We start from the raw sequence: 17,025 nt of genomic DNA, 5'->3' as shown, positions 1-17,025 counted from the left end.
GGAGATCCCCCAGAGCCCACCTTCCTGCTGACAGGACAGGATGCACGGACCCCAGCCAGTACGTGGGGGCCACCCTCCCAGGCCAGGGCATTTATTGTTGGGGTGAGGACCATCCCAAGGCATGTGCGTGGCAGTCTCTGCAGGGTGACCGCACGGGGGCCCAGTGCATCCTGGAGGAGGGGCAGACGTTACTCCCCGGGCTGGGGCTGACGGGTGGGGGCTGACGGGTGGGGAGTCAGTCTCTGGGTCATCTACTGGTGGTCAGTGAGCGAAGCCGGCAGGGTGACACAATCCTAGGTAGAAAGAGGGGAACTTCTGAGTGGTGGGTGACGGAGGCGGCCATGCATGCAGACAGCCCGCCCCGGCCGTGCAGGGCGGGCCAGGAGGGGTTCTTCACAGTCCCCCCTGCCCGCCTGGCCCCACCCAGGGGTTCCTACCGCATTGAAGACAATGTTGTCGAAGCCCGGGGCCACGGCTGTCGTCTCGCCCCGGGAGGGGCAGCCACCCTTCTTCTGCAACCAGCGCCATCCCAGGAGTCCAAGCAGCACCAGGAGGATGAGGGCGAGGAGGGCGCTGCCGACCACAGTTGGCACTGATGTGGCCAGTGCCGTGTCCCCTGTGGGCCAAGGAGCATGTGAGTCCCAGGACTCGAGCCCTGTCCGTCAGCCCTACCCCGATGGCTGAGGACACATAGGATGGCCCATCCTTGAGGCCCCAGCAGGCTGAATGGGGGGGTGCCAGCCGTGCCAGCACAGGACGCCAGACTGAGGCTGGGGACCTGGCAGGCAGCTGCTGTTTTTCAGACCCGCCCCTTTGTCCTGAAGAAACAGCCACCAGCAGGGGCTCCACAAGCAGGCTGGTGGTGGTCTCTGGCCTGACCAGGCACCTCCTCCAGGGTCTGGCCCCCCCCCCACCCCGGGGAGTGACAGCATGCTGGCCAGAAAAGGATGCAGAGCTGGCTTGGCTCCCGAGGGACCAAGGACGGGGCGGGGGGGGGGGGGGGTAGCCCAGCCCAGAAGGGGAGGAGACAGGTGCTTGGGTGGCTCTGTCGGTTAAGCGTCCGATTTTTTATTACAGCTCAGGTCATGATCTTGGGGTCATGGGATTGAGCGCAGGATCTGGCTCCTCGCTCAGCAGGGAGTCAGCTTGAAAGATTCTCACCTTTTGCCCCTCCCCCCACGTGCCTGCTCTTGCACGAGCACGTTCTCTCTCTCAGTAAATCAATAAATCTTAAAGAAGAAGAAGAAGGGGAGGGAGAGGACGGTGCAGGGCCCAGCCTCGGTGACTGTCCTGGCCTCTCGGGCCAGAAGCAGGGCCACTGGCAGCCGTGTGGGCCGTGTGCTGCTGAGCCCGCTGGAGCCCCAGAGCTGGAGCAGGGTTGGCTGACCGGGCAGGGCTCACCCTGGCTGGATGCGGGCCGCCGGCAGTGCTGCCCGGCCAGATACTCCACGTCGTCCAGGGCGATGGGCCCCAGGGCTGGCTGGCCGCTCAGAGTGGCTTCGAACACGATCTGACCAGGAGGGAGAAGGGGTTGCATGGGCCGGAGGACGGTCCCACCTGAGGCCTCTGGGATCTCCAGGCTCTGGCCCGTCCGTCGGGCCTTACCTGGAACTCCTCGGCACTGGCCACCTCCACCTGGCCTTCCAGCCACTGGTGCCGCAGGTGCCCGCCCGTGCTCCACACAGTCAGCTGGCCCCGCTCACTGTTCAGGAGCACCCTCAGCTCACCCTTGTCTGCGAGTAGGGGCCGGGGCACGTCAGGGCCCCAAGCCCGTGTGGCGGGGCTGCCCCCGGCCCCGGCTCCTTCCACCACCCAGGCGCTGTGGGCCGGCCCCACTCACAGAAGTGCTCTGGAAAGCCCACATGGTACCAGAAGTGGAGGCAGGAGGCCTTGGTGGCAGGCAGAGGCTGGCTACGCAGCCAGGCTGCCCGGCCCCCTGGGCCCAGCACGCCGGTTTCAAAGAGAACGAAGTGGCCTAGAAATGAGAGAGGGCCGGGCTCCAGACGAACTGAATGGAGTTGACCTCACCAACCTGTGACCTTTGACTGTGATGGGAGCCTGGATAGACTGGGCTGGTTGGCGGGGGTTGGGGTGGGGTGTGTGACCCTGGGTGTGTGTGGCTCTGGGGCCCCTTCCCCAGCTCAGACCCACCTGTTTCTGTGCCCAGAGTGTGGTCCACAGGGGGCTGGGGGTAGCGGGAAGGTGTGGCTCCACTGCTCCAGTCCCAGCTATACCCCCCCAGGCTGGGCCAGGGCAGATGGCTCCAGCCACACAGGCCAGCCTCAAAGTCACAGGAACCTGCAAGAGACCTGGGCAGGTGAGCAGGGCTGCCCCCATGCCCCCTCTCTATTCCGGGGGCATCCCCATTGCCGGGGCCAGGGGCCGGGCCAGGCAGCTTGGGGTCGGCTCGGAGCTGGTAGCGGCCATGAATCATAGCAGGTGCCGGGGCCAGGCCGGGGGCTCCCACCTGGCTGAGGGCAGGGCCCGTCCTGGAGCAGCAGGTCGTCCAGCGCCACGTAGGAGTGCTCCACACCGGCGGCTACCGCCTCAAACACCACCTGTGCAGGCACAGGGCAGGGTCGCCTCGCGCACGGTCTGGACAGCCCTCGAAGGTGCGCAGGCCGCCCGCCGCCCCCACTCACCCGCCAGGCCCTCTCGGCCTGCACGTCCACACTGCCCAGGCGCCAGGCAAACCCTCCGTGGGCACTGATGCTGAGCACCTGACGCCTCCCGGCCTCCTCCACGTGGACCTGCAGGGTGCCTGCCACACCACGTGGCCAGCCTCGGTCAGCAGCCGCGGGGGAGGAATGGCCGCTCGGGGGCTCCCAGGCAGCCTGGGCACGGGGGCCTGTGGGGACCCTGCGGCCCCTCACCTGGGTTTCTGAGGCTCAGGTGGTACCAGAAGGTCAGGCAGGCAGGCTGGGCCAGAGGCCGGTGCTCCTCTGAGGTCAGGGAGGCCACGTGGCCACGGGGCAGGGCCTGTGGGCTCGTGTCCACCACCATGTAGTGCCCTGGGAGGTGCCAATGTCAGCCTGCATCTGACTCCCCCTGCCCCCCCACTCTTCACCCCTGTCGCATACCCTGGGCCGTCTCTGTGGTGTGGTCAGTGCGGGGGCCCCAGGAGGTGTGGCCCGTGGCATTGGCCTGGCGTGTCCAGAGGCCTTGGCCCCCGCTGGAGAAGCCACAGTCCGAGTCCTCAAAGGAGCACCGCCTGGGGGCCCAGCAGGGCCCAGGCCGCACGGCCACGTCGTCCAGCGCCATGGTGCCGTGGTAGCCGTCCCGGAGGCCCTCGAACAGCAGCTGGGGGCAGAGGGTGTCAGCAGCTGGGGGCCTTGCCCGCCCCCGCCCCCCAGGCGTGGGGCCTCACTTGGTACTTGGTGCCAGAGCCCAGCTGGTGGTGCAGGGTGGCCCAGGCCTCGTGCCAGCGGTTGCCGTGGGTGCCGGTCCGCGACCACAGGAGCGTTTCTGCCTCTCCTTCCCGCCTCACTGCCAGGCGCAGTGTCCCTAGACGCAGGGGAGGGTAGGAGGGGACCAGAGCCCCACTCCTGGTGGCTTCCCACCTCTCCTCGGGGGCTCTGGAGAGACAGACTGGGGAGCCCCCGCCCAGCACCAGGGTCACTCACCGATCTGGGGCCCGTGGAGGTGGTACCAGAAGGAGAGACACTCCTGAGGGGCTGCTGGCGCCTGGGGCTGGGTGAGCAGGTGGGCCCCGGGGCCCCGGGCCGGGGGGTCCGTGGGGTCCAGGAGTAAGAAGTAGCCTGCCGTGGGGACACAGGGCTGAGCTGCAGAGATGCCAGCCCGGGAGGGGCTTGGCCTGCTACGGGCGTGCTCCTCTCCACCCCCACCCCGAGTTTGCGAGCTGCTCCCCAGGCTTCGGTGCTCCCACCCTACCTTGGCCCGTGGTGTGGTCGTACCCAGGACCACGGCTCTGGATTCGGCGCCAGTGAGCATCTGTGAGGTGGCCGGTGTGCCAGCCGCAAGTATCCCGCTCAAAGTTACAGGAGACCTCTAAGGGCGGGGCGGTGGTGGGGTCAGCACCGCCATGCCCCTCTTGTGTCCTGCGAGGGCAGGAGACTTGTTCTCTGGGGTGGGGGCTCCCAGGGGTCCCTCTAGGTGGTCCGGGTGGGAGGCCCCTCCGTGCAGTAGGGACTGGGACCTGAGTCTTTGTCAGTGGTTGTCACGGGGCTGCAATCCTTCAAGGTCACGTCATCCACGCCAGCGCCCTGCTGGCCAGGGCCATCCAAGTCCACCAGGCCAACAAACTCCAGCTTCATAAGGAGCACAGGGAAGGGGCTATTAAGTCAAGGCTGGCGCGGTGAACCCCCTGCCCCCCACCCCCCCACTGCCCTCCTCACCCGGAAAGGCCGGCGGCGCGCCCCAAGAAGGACCGTGTCCACCTTCCAGCCCTTGCTGCTGCTCGGGGCCTGCCACACCAGCTCACGGCTGCTGCCCTCCACCACAGCCAGTGCCAGGAAGCCTGGCCGAAGGGGTCACGTGGGTCCGCCTGGCCCGCCCCCCCACCCTCCCGCGGGGTGCATTGGGGGCGCTCTCGTCAGCCTCGGGGCGGTACCTTGGGGGTCACTGTGGAAATAGTAAGCCATGCGGAGCTCACAGCGGGGGCCTGAGGGGCCCAGGGGAGGAGTGAGGACCCGGGCCTCTGCTGCCAGCTGTCCCCAGGCCCTCTGCAAGGACAGGAAGTGCCCTGCGGAAGAGCAAGGCCTCTTAGAGCCAGTTCCTGCCAGGGACCCCCAACTCGGACACCTTCCCTAGTGGGAAGAGGCGAGCAAGGACCCCGCTGGGGCACAGTTCACGGGCAGGGGTCCTCGGGCCTCACCAGCAGCAGCCCTGCCAGCCTCTGTGCCAGGGCCTCCGCTCTCTTGGGCCTGGAGACGCCCCCACTGCAGCCGCCCCACGCTGGCATCTTCCCAGCCCCCGGCTGCGGGGGGCTCGAAGTCCGTGGTGCCTGCAACAGCCGTGGGCGCTGAGTGCACCGGGGGTGGGGGTGGGGTGAACAGGAAGAGCCCCCCCACCCCCCCACCGGCTGCAGCCGCCCCTCACCACAATCCCGCTCATCCTCGCCCCCCTCGCACTGTTGCTGAAAGTCGCAGAGCTGCTCTGGGGGGACACACAGGTCCCCACAGGAAAGATGTCCTGGCTCGCAGAAGTCCTGGGGCAGCAGGCCGGACAGCTGGGTCCAGGGGGCTGGGGCCCAGAGCCCAGGAGGTGGGCTGGACACTTCTGTGGGGGCAGAACAGGGGTCAGGCAGGCAGAGGTGGTGCTTGTCCTGGGGAGGGAGGGGCTCGGCGGGCCCACCTGGAACTGGCTGGCAGTGGTCCGACAGGATGAGGTCATCCAGGCTCACGACGCCACCTGGGCCTGTGTGCCCAGTGAGCAGGATCTGCGGGCACAGGGGGCTCAGGACGTGCCCCGGCACCCCTCTATCCTCCCCAGGTCAGCTCCTTCCAGCCCTCTCCCTGCCTTGTACTTTCCATGTCACTGGACACCCTCTCCGGTCACCCCACCCCCGCACGGCTCTGCAAGAGGGGCTGTGAAAGTGCCCGCTCCTTCCCTGGGCCTCCTCCCGGAGCTGAACAACAAGCAAGCCAGCTTCCTGCCGAAGTGGCCCGGAGGGACCCAGGGCCAGCACCCTGAGCTCCCCTGCCCCACCTGCGGGGCCCTTCGCACCTCCCACTTGCCCACCCCCTGGCCCCTGCTCTCTCCGGCCTCACCCGGAAGGGGTGCTCGCTCTGGATGTCGACCCGGTCTCGGACCCAGGCAGCCCCCAGGTCCCCGTGGCGCCTGCGCAGCAGGACGGGGCCCTGGGGCGAGCCTGGGCTCTGAGTCTGCAGGAACAGCTGGAGGTAGCCGTCCTCGGACCCATGCAGGTAGTGGTAGAAGACCAGCTGAGAAGAAGCCGAGGAAGGTCAGGGAGACCTGCGAGCCTGGGCCCCCAGGACGGGCCACCCTGTGTCCCCCATCTGCCTCACCGAGCAGTTGCGGGTGCCCGAGGCTTGGAACTCAGGGCTGGAGAGGACGGCGGGGGCGCTGGGCTCGGCCATGGAGACCAGGAAGGAGCCTGGGGAGAGACAGGTGTGGGCCAGGCTGGCCACGCTGTGGTGGGTGTGGACTGGCGGTCCCCGGCGGGCCTCACCCTGCGCGCTGTTCCGGCTGTGGTCGCGGCGCGGCCAGGCTGGGGGCCTGGTGCCAGCGCTGTGGTTCCGGGCCCAGCCCTCCGAGTGGTTCCACAGGCCCAGGCCCGTCTCAAAGTCCGTGACCGTGTGGTGACCTGCGGGGTGGGGGGAGGGCGCTCAGGCTGCCAGCTGGGCCTCCCCTCCGCCCGCCCCCCGCCCCACCACGTTCTCTGGATGGTCTGCAGCAGCCCCTCCAGCTCACGGCAGGCGGGTGCGTCCTCGTCAGAGCCGTCCCCACAGTCGTCCTCTCCGTCGCATAGCTGGTGGGGCTCCACGCAGGCCATGTTCTGGCAATGGTGATGCCCCAGGGGGCAGTGTGCCTGGGGAGCTGAGATGGGGGAGGGGCAGCCCATCACCGTGACCCCAAACCCTGGGGGTCGCGCAGCTGGGGGAGAGGCTCAAGACCGGCTGAGCTGGGAGTGAGCGGGTGAGGGGCTCCTGCTAACCCACCGCCCCCCCCAGGTGTGGGTCCAGGGCAGGGGGCCCTTACTGGGCAGGCCACAGCCCCAGAAGACCACGTCGTCCAAGGCCACAGTGCCCCTGTGGGTGGCATTTCGAGTGGCAGAGAAGGTCACCTGAAAAGAGTGGGGTCCTTAGGACATAAGTCTGGCCTCAGACCCTCCCTGCTGCCCCCAGCCCCTAGACCACCCCAGCTCACCCGGAAGTCGTCCTGGATACGGCCAGTGGCCACCACCAGCTCCTGCCAGCCTGGGCCCCAGGGCCCGGAGTTCTGCCACAGGGTCAAGGTCTCGGCCCTGTGGGTCAGCTCTAGCCGCAGCTCAGCCACATCTGGAACGGGGGGTGGGGGGTCCCGGGGCGGCTCAGGCCCCAGTGCTTCCCCCAGCCTGCTGGCTGTGCCCTGCCCTAGGACACTTGTCCCTCCTATGGGGTGTCCTCCTCGGCTCTGCAGCAGCCCTCCTTCCTTTCCAGGTCACTCCCCTCAGGACACCCCACCCCAGCAGTGGGGTCCTGGGCACCCACCTCCGGAGGCCGCATGGTACCAGAGCCTCAGCTCACAGGTGGGGTCTGCGTTGTGCAGGACGGGGGAGCGCAGGGCTGCGGTGGAGGCCTCTTTCCCCCGGTGGGTGCCAACAGCCATGTACCAGCCTGGCCCAGCAGAGAGGTTAGCACGTGGGGCTGGAAGTAAAGGGGAGGGGGCACCATGGAGACCCGCCCAGGCCTCACCGAGGTCCGTGCCGAGAGTGTGGTCTGCGCGCGGCCCCAGGGCCTCCAGTGTGGCTCCTGCCCGGTCTCGGAGCCAGCTGCAGCCTGAGGTGCTGGTGTCCTGCCAGCCACAGGAGTCCTGCTCGAAGTCACAGGAGAAGGGGGCACCCGGGGTGGGCGAGGCTCCGTGGTAACCTGGAGAGCGGGAGGTCAGCGGCTGCCTGCAGAGGGCAGGCCTGCCTGACCCTGCCTGGCCCCAGCTTACCACACTGGGTCTCGTCGGAGCAGCCTGGGCAGTCACACACGAAGTTGCATGTGGCCTCGCGAGGGGCCCTGCAGTTGTTGGGGACCCAGGCCCAGCCTGGGGGCCCAGCTGCTAGCAGAGAGACAGTCAGGTGGCTGGAGGCAAGGTGACCCCCCAATCCCAGGCAACCCATGACGTTGTTCACCTGCTTTGGGGCCCGGGGCCAAGAGGTCACGTGAGGTTTTTTTTTTTTGTTTTTTTTTTAAAGATTTTATTTATTTATTCGACAGAGATAGAGACAGCCAGCGAGAGAGGGAACACAAGCAGGGGGAGTGGGAGAGGAAGAAGCAGGGTCATAGCAGAAGAGCCTGATGTGGGGCTCGATCCCATAACGCCGGGATCACGCCCTGAGCCGAAGGCAGACGCTTAACCGCTGTGCCACCCAGGCGCCCCTACGTGGGGGTTTTGGGTCCTGCCACCCAGGGCTCCCAGTCAGGGCCAGGCTGAGTACATCTGGCCTGGGAGAGGGTGGTTGCATGGCGGGATGGTGGGGGTATGTGAGCATGGGACCAAGGGCCCCCACCGTGGGACAGCCCCCGAGGAGGGGAGCCGGAGCCAGACAAGGAACTGGAGGGGGTTGCAGGAGGGTGCCCCTGCCCCCTCCTCAAGCTCCATTTGGTCTAAGAGTGGTGGACTAGGGTCTTGCCTTGGGACCTGTGGACCTTGGGGCCAGAGGAAGCATAATTCTTGCCCCTTCCTCAACGGCTTGTCCTGCCCACTCCCCGCCCCCAAGTTCACCTTGCACCCCCCTCCCCAGCACCTGTGCCCATGGCTGGCCCTGCTTCAGCAGCCAAATCCGACAACTCACCCAGGAGCAGGACCAGAGCAGGGAGGAGGTGGCCTGGCAGAGGCATGGTTGGGCCAGGGGGAACGGAGAGTGTGCACGCTGGGCGGCCTGGGGCTATTTTGCCCAGTTATCTGCCTGTGGCCCCACAGACTGACTCTGCTCCAACTGGAGAGTGGGGACTTGGCCCCTTCTGTGCCTGTGGCCTGTCAGCAGGCCCCACCCCGTGGTGATGAGGAGGAATATCCGGCCGTAAAAGTGTACAGGAGAGGGGCCCCTGGCCCAGTCGGGGCTCCCACCTGCCCGGCTCCTTCAGACCAAAGGTCAGGCCGCAGTCGTTATGCCCACCACTGCCCAGCCCTGCCTGGTGGAGGCCCGGCCAGGGGAAGCGCCACAGTGGCACGGGCTGCGGCACGTCGCTGACCCTGCTCAGGCTTTGCGGTCTCCCAGCGCTCGGAGCAGGAGTCAGCGTGTGGGAACTATGCCCCCAGCCCCTGCCCCAAGCAACCAGGGACTTCATCCTTCTCCCTAACTCAGTCCGTGTCTTCCTGCTGGCTTATTCGCAGTAAACCACAACCGTTTATCCAACTGTTCCAGGCAGCGTGGCTGGGTGCCGCCAGGACAGACCCCAGCGTCTGGCTGCCACTGAGCACAGTGGGACCTCTGGAGCGTGTCTTACCGGACCTGTCTCCTTGTAGGTGACATGTGGTCACAACAGCGCCTGTCTGGAGCGGCGGCCGTGAGGCCCGGTGAGCTCACCCATGGGATGGCACCATGCTCACGGGGAGCCACCGGGATGGCTGCGCTCAGCTGTGTCTGGCTCTCCCCTCCCCCATACCACATCCACTCACCAAAGCCCTGTGCTGGGAGGAGGGGAGGAGGGGCGGAGATCCTGGGAGGGGGCTCCCAGTTCCGAGTCTGAAGCGCCACCCATTTACTTTGAGCAGGAGCCTGTGGGTGCAGGGCAGGTGCCATGGGACCTGGTCTTGGAAAGGGTCCTGGGTCACATCACGTGTGACCTCCAATGGCAGATCACGAGGGGAAACTGATGTCAGCCGGCCCCGAGGGACCTGGTGCTACTTCCTTGCGCAAGGGCTCAAAGAGTTTCCTCCCAGATGTCCTTGGACACAGGAGCCACATGAAGGAGCAATCAGGTCATAAACGGGGGCAGCAGAGCAGGGGCCCCCTTATCAGACCACAAAGGGCTGAGTGTGCACTGCCACTCCCTGGGGCCCCCAGATATGGAGCCGGGTAGGGGCAGCAGCAGGGGCCCTGCTGTGTCCAGGGCCACCTCCGGCTCTCTGCCACCCACCCCCTCTAGTCAGGGGTCCCCAGGGGTGACCAGGAAACAGAAAAATCAAGACACACAGCATCTGGGGAACAGCAGGGGAGATAACATTTTTAATTCCTGTGGGTGAGGTAAACTGTGGCGCTTGGGCCAGGCTGGCGTCGGTCTCTGACTCCTGGCCAGAGGGTACAGCTGGCCCCTTGGGCAGGCCTCAGTAGCCGTCATCGGCCCAGGTGACCTCATAGTCAGGGTACATGGCTTTGATCTTGTCGGTGGAGATGGAGTGTTGGGCACGACCATAACCCTGAGGAGAGAAGCCAATCTTACAGCCCTGCCCTGGCTCTGGGTGTCCATCCGCAGCAACACCCAGGAGCTGGCTTGGGAGGGGCCCCTGGGGGGAGCCGAACACGGCCATCCCTCCCTGACGGCTCCAGGGAGCTCCCCTGGAGAAAGGTGGCTGTCAACGTGAGCAGTCCTTGAGGGTGGGCCCCGGGGCTAAAGGGCTATCTCAGGTGCCAAGACAGATGGGGTAACCACTGTGGCTTGGAGAAGAGGGAGGGGCCTCTGGGCTTCACCCCAAAACTGACCCCATCCAAGAGCTGGACGACAGTGATGGCCCCGTCAGGCCTCGTGTAGGAACAGGACCAGGCCCCCTGTGGCTGAGGGGCAGGCAGGGACCTCCCTCCCACCCCACGTGGGAAATGGGTAAGCCACTGGAGGGCGGGGTCTGCAGCTGAGACAGCCCAGAGAACCCCCAGCACTGCAGGCCTCTGGGTGCAGGGCAGTGAGCGCTCGTGAGAGCTGGTTTCTCAGCCCCCCACCCAGCTGCGGGCTCACCATGGAGTAGCCATACACGTGGATCTTCTTGTCCTGGCTCTGGTGGGAGATGCGCCCGCCTCCCAGGCACTCGCAGCTGTAGCCCTTCTTCTGCATCTCGTCCGACACCTTGTCATAGATGTCAGCTGCACAGGGAAGGCAGCTCAGCACCGGCCATGGCCCTCGAGCTCCAGCTTCCCCAGGAAAGGAGCCCCTCCAGGCTGGGACGCCGGGAAAGGGAGGAAGGCGTGCACCCGGGCAAGAGCGCTGGGACTAGGAGGGAGGGGTCGGGCATGGCAGCCCCTAGCTCTCCAGGACCCTCACTCCCCTGAGCCAGCCCAGAATCAGACCAGGTACAGGATCGTCTCTCGCCACGCCCCTCAGCCCGCCCCTGGCGCTCAGCCCCACCCCAGAGCCGGCTGGCCCCGCCCCCAGGGCAGACTGACCGCGCCCCCGCCCCGAAAACGCCCTCCGGCTCCGCCCTCACCGTGGTACTCGGCCCACTTGTAGCCGCGCACGATCTCCTTGCTCTCCCCAGCCGGGGCCTCTGAGGGCGGTGCCGAATGAACTCGAATCAGCACGTACTTGAAGACCCCGTCGGGATCGATGTCCACATCTGCGATCTGGGCGAGGTCCGCCGCCGCCATGTTCCCCACAGCCCGCCCGCCCCTGCAGACCGCGGCCCTTCCCCCAGGATCCCGGGCTGAAGCAGCCGTGCGGGAGGCGGGCTCTGGGAGTCCGGGGCCAATGGCGCGGGGGCATGCTGCTCGAGCCCAGCGCCTCAACCAATGGTGCCGTCCACCTGCAGCACGGACTGGCCAATGGCAATCTAGCTCCTTGCAACCCTGAGGCCACGCAGGTCCCCTTTAAAGGGGAACAGGGAACGGGAGCGCGTGGTGATTAAAGCCAGCTAACAGAGCAGTTCCTTTTGAGCGGGGTCTTGGAGGCGGAGTGGGCAGCGGACACGGTGGCGGGCTCCTTTAGAGCGGGTTCGGCGGCCCGTGAGGCCCAGGGGACACGCGCCGGTCCTCATCTCTCCTCCTCGTCCCCCCGCCCCCATGTCCCAAGGCCTCCTCCTCGTCCTCCTACCGGGTCCCAGGTCCTCCCTCGACGTCCTCCCACCGCGTCCCAGGGCCCCCTCTCCGCCCTCCCACCGCGTCCCAAAGCCCTACTCCCTGTTCCCCACAGCATCCCAAGGCCCTCTTCCGTTCCCTCCCTCACCTGCCCGGCCGGTCCGAGGGCCTCCCTCCCAGTCTCACCCACAGCCCCCCATCCCCAAAGAGGAAGCAATGTCTACATTTAAGTTCTGTTTTACTTGGTTCGAAAGCGTTCGCCCCCTGGAAATAATCCCGGTCCAGGGTCATTCCTGGTCAGCCAGCCCTCAGGCGTTGGGCGGAAAGCTGAGGCCCGGGGGCAGGGAGCGCGGCGGCTGGACTTGGGAGGCCGCGAAGGCGGGTGGGGCGAGCGGGGCGCGTGGCCAGTGCAAACGCGCTAGGCCGGGGCGGGCGCGCAGGCGATGGGGGGATGGGCGGGAGTGCACGGGGCGGAGGAGAGAGCCGGGAATAGAGGTGTGGGGGACGTTCGCAATTCAATTGATGTCCTCTCCTGGCCGCGATGGGGAGGGCTGGGAGCTCCAGAAGCCCGGTCTAGTGCCCTGTCACGGTCACGCGCCCTGATGCAGCTCGGGTGGTGGACCAATGAGTCTGCGCTCCCGGGACCGAAGCCCGGCCGCCAGCCTCGTGTCTCTAGCCCACAGCATAGGGCAAGGCCAGAGCAAGCGCGCGGGGCCGTTTGCGTGGGCACACCCCCACCCCTCCAGTGGACCCCGCCTCGCTCAACTAGCTTGCTGTGGCACCCGCTCCCAACTGGGAACGTCCAGTCTTTTGTGTCCTGCCTACGTTAGCGGGTAGGAACCCCTTCTGAACCGCCTCTACGGCCCCTCCCATTCATCCATCCTATGCATCTTCTTCCCTCCTCCCACTCTGCCCTGGCATCCACCTGACGGCCTCCTGTCGGTGTTGGGCAGACCGCCCGACTCACGCCTGCCAGGATTCAGCTCTGGGCTGAATCCTGCCAGCGTCCCCACCCACGTCCTCTTTCCCCCTCCCAGGTCCCCCCTCCTCTGTCTGGGTGTCTTGCGCCATGCCCGAAGACCTCCAAGTACCCCTCCATTGCTGCTTGCACCAGACCCTCCTGCAGGGCCCATATCAGGGCGGCCGGAGGGCGGGCAGTGCCGCCAATGTGCGGGCTGGAGGTCCAGCTGTGCTCTCTCTAGCCGGGGCTTGAGCCAGCGGCCCCATCAGCCTTGTCTGCTCGGGACACGAACACACCGGGACTAGTCAGGGTGACCTCCACAGAGGAACGGCCTCTGAGCAGTACGCACCCCGAACCACAGAAAACGGGTGGGGGCATTTTAAAGGACGGGGCTAGGCTTTGGTGAACCCGGGCTCCTGGAAGAGGGCGAACCAGGGTTGGGGAGGTTCCAGGGAAGCCTGGTGGACGTCAGGAAATGGGCTGACCGGGTATTTGAGCTGGGGTCTGCAGTGGTGACCCGTCCTCTTGAAGGCAGGGCCGAGCGGTCCTCAGGCCCACCCCGCCTCCCAGCGGGGAGCACCAAGGAGCCGAGGACCGGCCTCCCGGGAGGCCCCAGGCTAGCTGGGGGAGGGGGAGGGGGAGAGAAAGGCGGGGCCTGTGAAATCCAAAGGGTAGGGGTCTGGGCGGAGCTTGTGGCGAACTGGTGGAAGACTGGGGGGAGGAGCACGGCCGGGCCTGAAGGGCTGGGCGGGGCTCCCGGTGGCCTGGGCGAGGTGTGGGTAGGCAGGCAGAGGTCGGGGGCAGGCGCTAGGTTGACTGCGCGGGCCCTGGGAGGGCTGTGTGGGGCTCGGGGTGGGCCTTGGGTGGACTGGGCCGTCGGTGTCTAAGTAGACAGGGTGCAGCTCGGGGGTGGGCCCTATGTGGACTGGGCGGGGTCGGGGGTGGGCGGGCTCTGAGCGGGCTGGGCGGAGCCCGGGTGCGACCCCTGCGGCTCACATGATGTCGTCCAGCAGGTTGGCGCTGGCCACCCAGTCTAGCGCGCGTGGCTCGGAGGCAGCCATGATCATGCACATGAAAGGGCGGCCGGTGCGCCGGTCCGTGGGGTAGATGGTGGTGGGTGTGAAGCGCCGGTTGGCCTCGACGAACTCGCAGAGCTGTTCGTAGACGCGCGGGAACTCGTGGCGCAGGAAGACGCCGCGCAGCCGCAGCTCGCGCTGGATGTGAATGAAGGCCACCTCGCGCGCGCGCCGGCCTGCTTCGCCCTCCTGGTCCAGGCCCGCCGTGCCGGGCGGCGGAGTCAGGATCAGCGTCTCCATGTCGGGCTCGCGACCCCGAGCCGGGGGCGGACGCGCCGGGCTGCCGGCCGCCAGCGCCACCTTGGCGAACTTGCGTACTGTGGGCCCGGGGCTGCGCGGCGCGGGCGCGGGCCTGGCGGAGGCACCGGGGGGCGTGGCGCCGGGGCCCACGGCCACCGACACACTGAGCAAGAAGCACTCGGCCGGCTCGTAGAGGCGCCCGGCGGCCGCCAGCTCGCGCGCATAGCTGCCCAGGGGCGCCGCGTGCGTCGCCAGCTCGCGCAGAGACAGGTAGGTGGGCGACAGCAGCAGCCCCTCGAGGCCGAAGCGCAGGAAGTTGTCTGCAGAGCCCGGACTCGGGAAGCCCAGGAAGAGCACGCCACGACCGCGCGACAAGAAGCCGACACGCGCGATGCGCGAGAAGGCGCGGTGCACAGGGCCGCTGTCCCGGCAGAACTGGAGCACGTGGCGGCACACGCTGCCCACGCGGCCGTACACGCAGCGCGCCTTGTGCGAGTCCCAGTCTTCGCGGCGGCACAGGCGGGAGCAGTAGTAGGTGTAGCAGCTGTGGCAGGACTTGAAGTAGAGGCAGGCGTTGAACATGGTCTCGGTGCGCCGGCAGCGCGCGTTGGAGCACGTCATCAGGTCGTCCTCGTCGGCGCTGGGCTCCGGGGACGCATCGGCCGCCTGCCCCGGGGCCGCGGGCTCCTCCGCGCTGCCGGCCGACGCGGGTGGCGAGCGCGGCGCCAGCGCGGGTGCCCCGGGGCCCGCGGGCCGAGAGTCCAGCAGGCGGCGAAGCTGGCGTCCCAGGCCGTCGGCCGCGGGCTCAGGGGCTTGGCCGGCCGCGGGCCGAGAGTCGATGACCAGGTCGGTGATGAGCTCGTCCAGTTGCTCGAGGCTGCGCTGGCGGCCACCAGTGGGGCCTTCAGGGGCGGAGGGTGGAGACCGCCGGGGTCGCCCTCCGGGCAGCTCCCAGCCCCTGGCAGTCGGTCGCTCCGCCGCGCGCAGGTCGTTGTCGGTGATGGTGATCTCAGGCGTGACATACCAGTTGCGGCCCAGGCCCTCGCCCATGCGGCCCTTCTCTGATAGCGACGTCTCTGACAGTGACAGCGCAGCATAGCGTCTGGGCGAGGTGGACAGGTTCACGACGACGGGTGGCCGCCGGCCTTCGGGGGATGTGCCCCGCGGCTCCCGTGCCTCGCGCCCCAGCAGGTTCTCGTAACTGCGGCCGCGGCCCAGGGGGTCCTCCCGGCGCGGCCCAGGCGCCAGGATGTTGTCCCAGGAGCGAGAATAGTGGCGGCTGTCAGTAGCCAGCCGAGGCGGGCTGGTGCCGGTGCCGCCGTGCCAAGAGGCCAGCAGTGGGCCAGGGTCCGGGGGAGGCACCACCTGCAGGGTGCGGTAAGGCCGCAGGCCCCAGTCACCCCAGGCGGGGCTGCCGCGTGGGTGTGGGTAAGTCCGAGCCAGGGCATCGCGATCGCGGTACCGTCCGAAGTCCTCTGTGTAAAAGGGGCGGAGAGGGGGGTGAGCCCGGGGTTCCTCGGGAGAATAGCGGGGGCCGCAGGGCGGTCCGTAGGCTCGAGCGGCCTCCGCGTAGTAGGAACGGGAGGGCGGTTCCTGGACTGGGAAGGTGCGCACTTCCCCAGCATAGTAGACGCTGCCGCGCCTTGGACTGGGCACAGGGGGCTCCTCGGGCGGGAAGGGCCTGGCGTAGTAGCTGTCGAAGGGCGGCCCAGGGCTGGACGGAAAGCCGCCAGGGTGGCCCTCGGGTTCCTCCGTGTAGAAGAATTGTGTGGGGCCTGGTGGCGTGGTGAAGGGCAGATTTCGGCGCTCTGTACAGTCCCTGGGCGCAGGCAGTGGACCATCACAGTACAGCGCTCGGGGGTCCGCGCAGTACGTGTCACTGGGGGTGGGGGTGCGGGATAGCGCCATGTGGCGAGGCCCTGGCACTGTGAGGCCGTGGAACTGGGGGGCTGCGCGGGCCCAGGGCGTGGTCTCCGCGGGCCCGTAGGACCGCGAGCCCCTGGCGGTGTGCTGCAACACCGAGTCGTCGGGCTTGATGTCAAGGCGGCAGCGGACGTGCGGTGCAGGCCCGGCGGGCGGCTCGGGGGGCGCGCAGCGGCCGGTGGTGGCGCAGAGGGGCGCCATGCGGCCGGGGCCGCCCCGTTGCGGCTGCAGCTTGATGGGGTGCAGCTCGTTGGCGAGCGCGCGCAGCGCGGGGTACGCAGGCTCCCGGTGCGGCGATGCCTCCGCCCGCGCTGTCCGCTGGGCTTCCCGGCCTCGGCGCGGCAGCACCGGCGGCGAGGCGGGAGCGGGCGCCAGGCCCGGGGGCGCGCGGGGCGCACTCTTGGAGCGGGCGCGGCGCCGGGGTTCCCCGTCGCGGGGCCGGGCGCGCGGCGCCGCAGGCTCCGGGGGCGGCGGCTCTGTGCGGGCCTCCATTGCCGCCCCGTCCAGCGCCTCCAGGTAGTCGAAGCTGCGGCAGTGGCGCTTGTTGAAAGGCGCGGGCGCAGCAGGCGGGGCCACGGAGCGCTCACATGGCGCTCGCCGCGACGCGGGCCCGGGGGCCGCCACCTTGATGTCCTGGTACACGGTCGACACCAACAGGTCCGGCGGGTCCGTGCGGGTCATCTTAAAAGAGGTCCCCAGGCTGGCGGTTGCAGGTTACTCTGCCTTGGGGGGCTTTTGCCCTGGTGGGAGATGCAGGTCAGGGTGGCCCCTCTGCAACCCAGGCCTGGCGACACCCCTGCGCTGGCCTGCCTTACCTGGGACGCAGTGGACGCAGCGGTCCTGGCTGCGGGCCTTGGCTGAGGCCGCAGGCACTTGCTCCATGCCGGCGTCAGAAGCACCTGCAGGAGGAACCCAGGTGTCCAGCCACTCGGGTCCTGCCCCTTCCCCAGGCCATCCTTTCCGGGCCACTTTCTGCTGGGATGGAGCCAGTCAGCCAGAAAGGTGATGCTGTTGCTGTGGTTCCTGAGCTCCTGCCACCGGGCCCATATCCTGGATGGCCCCTCTGTCCCCAGTAGTGACCATTAGGCAGGTTTGGGTAGAACCCCTTTCCTGGGGCAGGAAGAATGGGGGGAGGGTCCCAGTTGGAATGACTGAATGTTCACGTGAAGCCTTAATTACGGATTTCTTAATAGGTGTTGGCTTCA

At 67.8% G+C, this 17,025-nt stretch overlaps 3 protein-coding genes across 3 annotated transcripts; all 3 read right to left on the bottom strand.

Annotated features, from left to right (window-relative positions):
* Window positions 1–59: 59 nt before the first annotated feature.
* Window positions 60–7,792, bottom strand: MAMDC4 (MAM domain containing 4). Its single transcript, XM_044380667.3, has 28 exons — window positions 7,621–7,792; window positions 7,377–7,550; window positions 7,173–7,298; window positions 6,850–6,980; window positions 6,682–6,766; window positions 6,394–6,519; window positions 6,152–6,286; window positions 5,988–6,076; window positions 5,730–5,903; window positions 5,314–5,398; window positions 5,059–5,238; window positions 4,835–4,963; window positions 4,571–4,702; window positions 4,356–4,477; window positions 4,157–4,268; window positions 3,892–4,008; window positions 3,624–3,758; window positions 3,368–3,504; window positions 3,081–3,300; window positions 2,874–3,011; window positions 2,643–2,761; window positions 2,468–2,558; window positions 2,152–2,298; window positions 1,841–1,975; window positions 1,606–1,733; window positions 1,402–1,510; window positions 438–616; window positions 60–293 (listed from the first exon to the last, which is right to left on the bottom strand). Exons 1-28 carry the CDS (start codon window positions 7,790–7,792, stop codon window positions 252–254), a joined length of 3,669 nt encoding a protein of 1,222 aa, XP_044236602.2. The 3' UTR covers window positions 60–251.
* A 2,025-nt stretch (window positions 7,793–9,817) lies between these two features.
* Window positions 9,818–11,460, bottom strand: PHPT1 (phosphohistidine phosphatase 1). The gene is made up of 3 exons (XM_026490170.3): window positions 11,035–11,460; window positions 10,569–10,693; window positions 9,818–10,035 (listed from the first exon to the last, which is right to left on the bottom strand). Exons 1-3 carry the CDS (start codon window positions 11,192–11,194, stop codon window positions 9,943–9,945), a joined length of 378 nt encoding a protein of 125 aa, XP_026345955.1. The 5' UTR covers window positions 11,195–11,460; the 3' UTR covers window positions 9,818–9,942.
* A 2,113-nt stretch (window positions 11,461–13,573) lies between these two features.
* Window positions 13,574–16,550, bottom strand: AJM1 (apical junction component 1 homolog). The gene has a single exon (XM_026490169.4). The coding sequence runs from the start codon at window positions 16,499–16,501 to the stop codon at window positions 13,574–13,576; it is 2,928 nt and encodes a 975-aa protein (XP_026345954.2). The 5' UTR covers window positions 16,502–16,550.
* Window positions 16,551–17,025: the final 475 nt, after the last annotated feature.

The sequence above is a fragment of the Ursus arctos genome, unplaced genomic scaffold (assembly GCF_023065955.2).
Source record: "Ursus arctos isolate Adak ecotype North America unplaced genomic scaffold, UrsArc2.0 scaffold_18, whole genome shotgun sequence".
In the NCBI taxonomy this organism is placed as follows: Eukaryota; Metazoa; Chordata; class Mammalia; order Carnivora; family Ursidae; genus Ursus; species Ursus arctos.
This window is presented reverse-complemented; position numbering and strand designations above follow the sequence as displayed.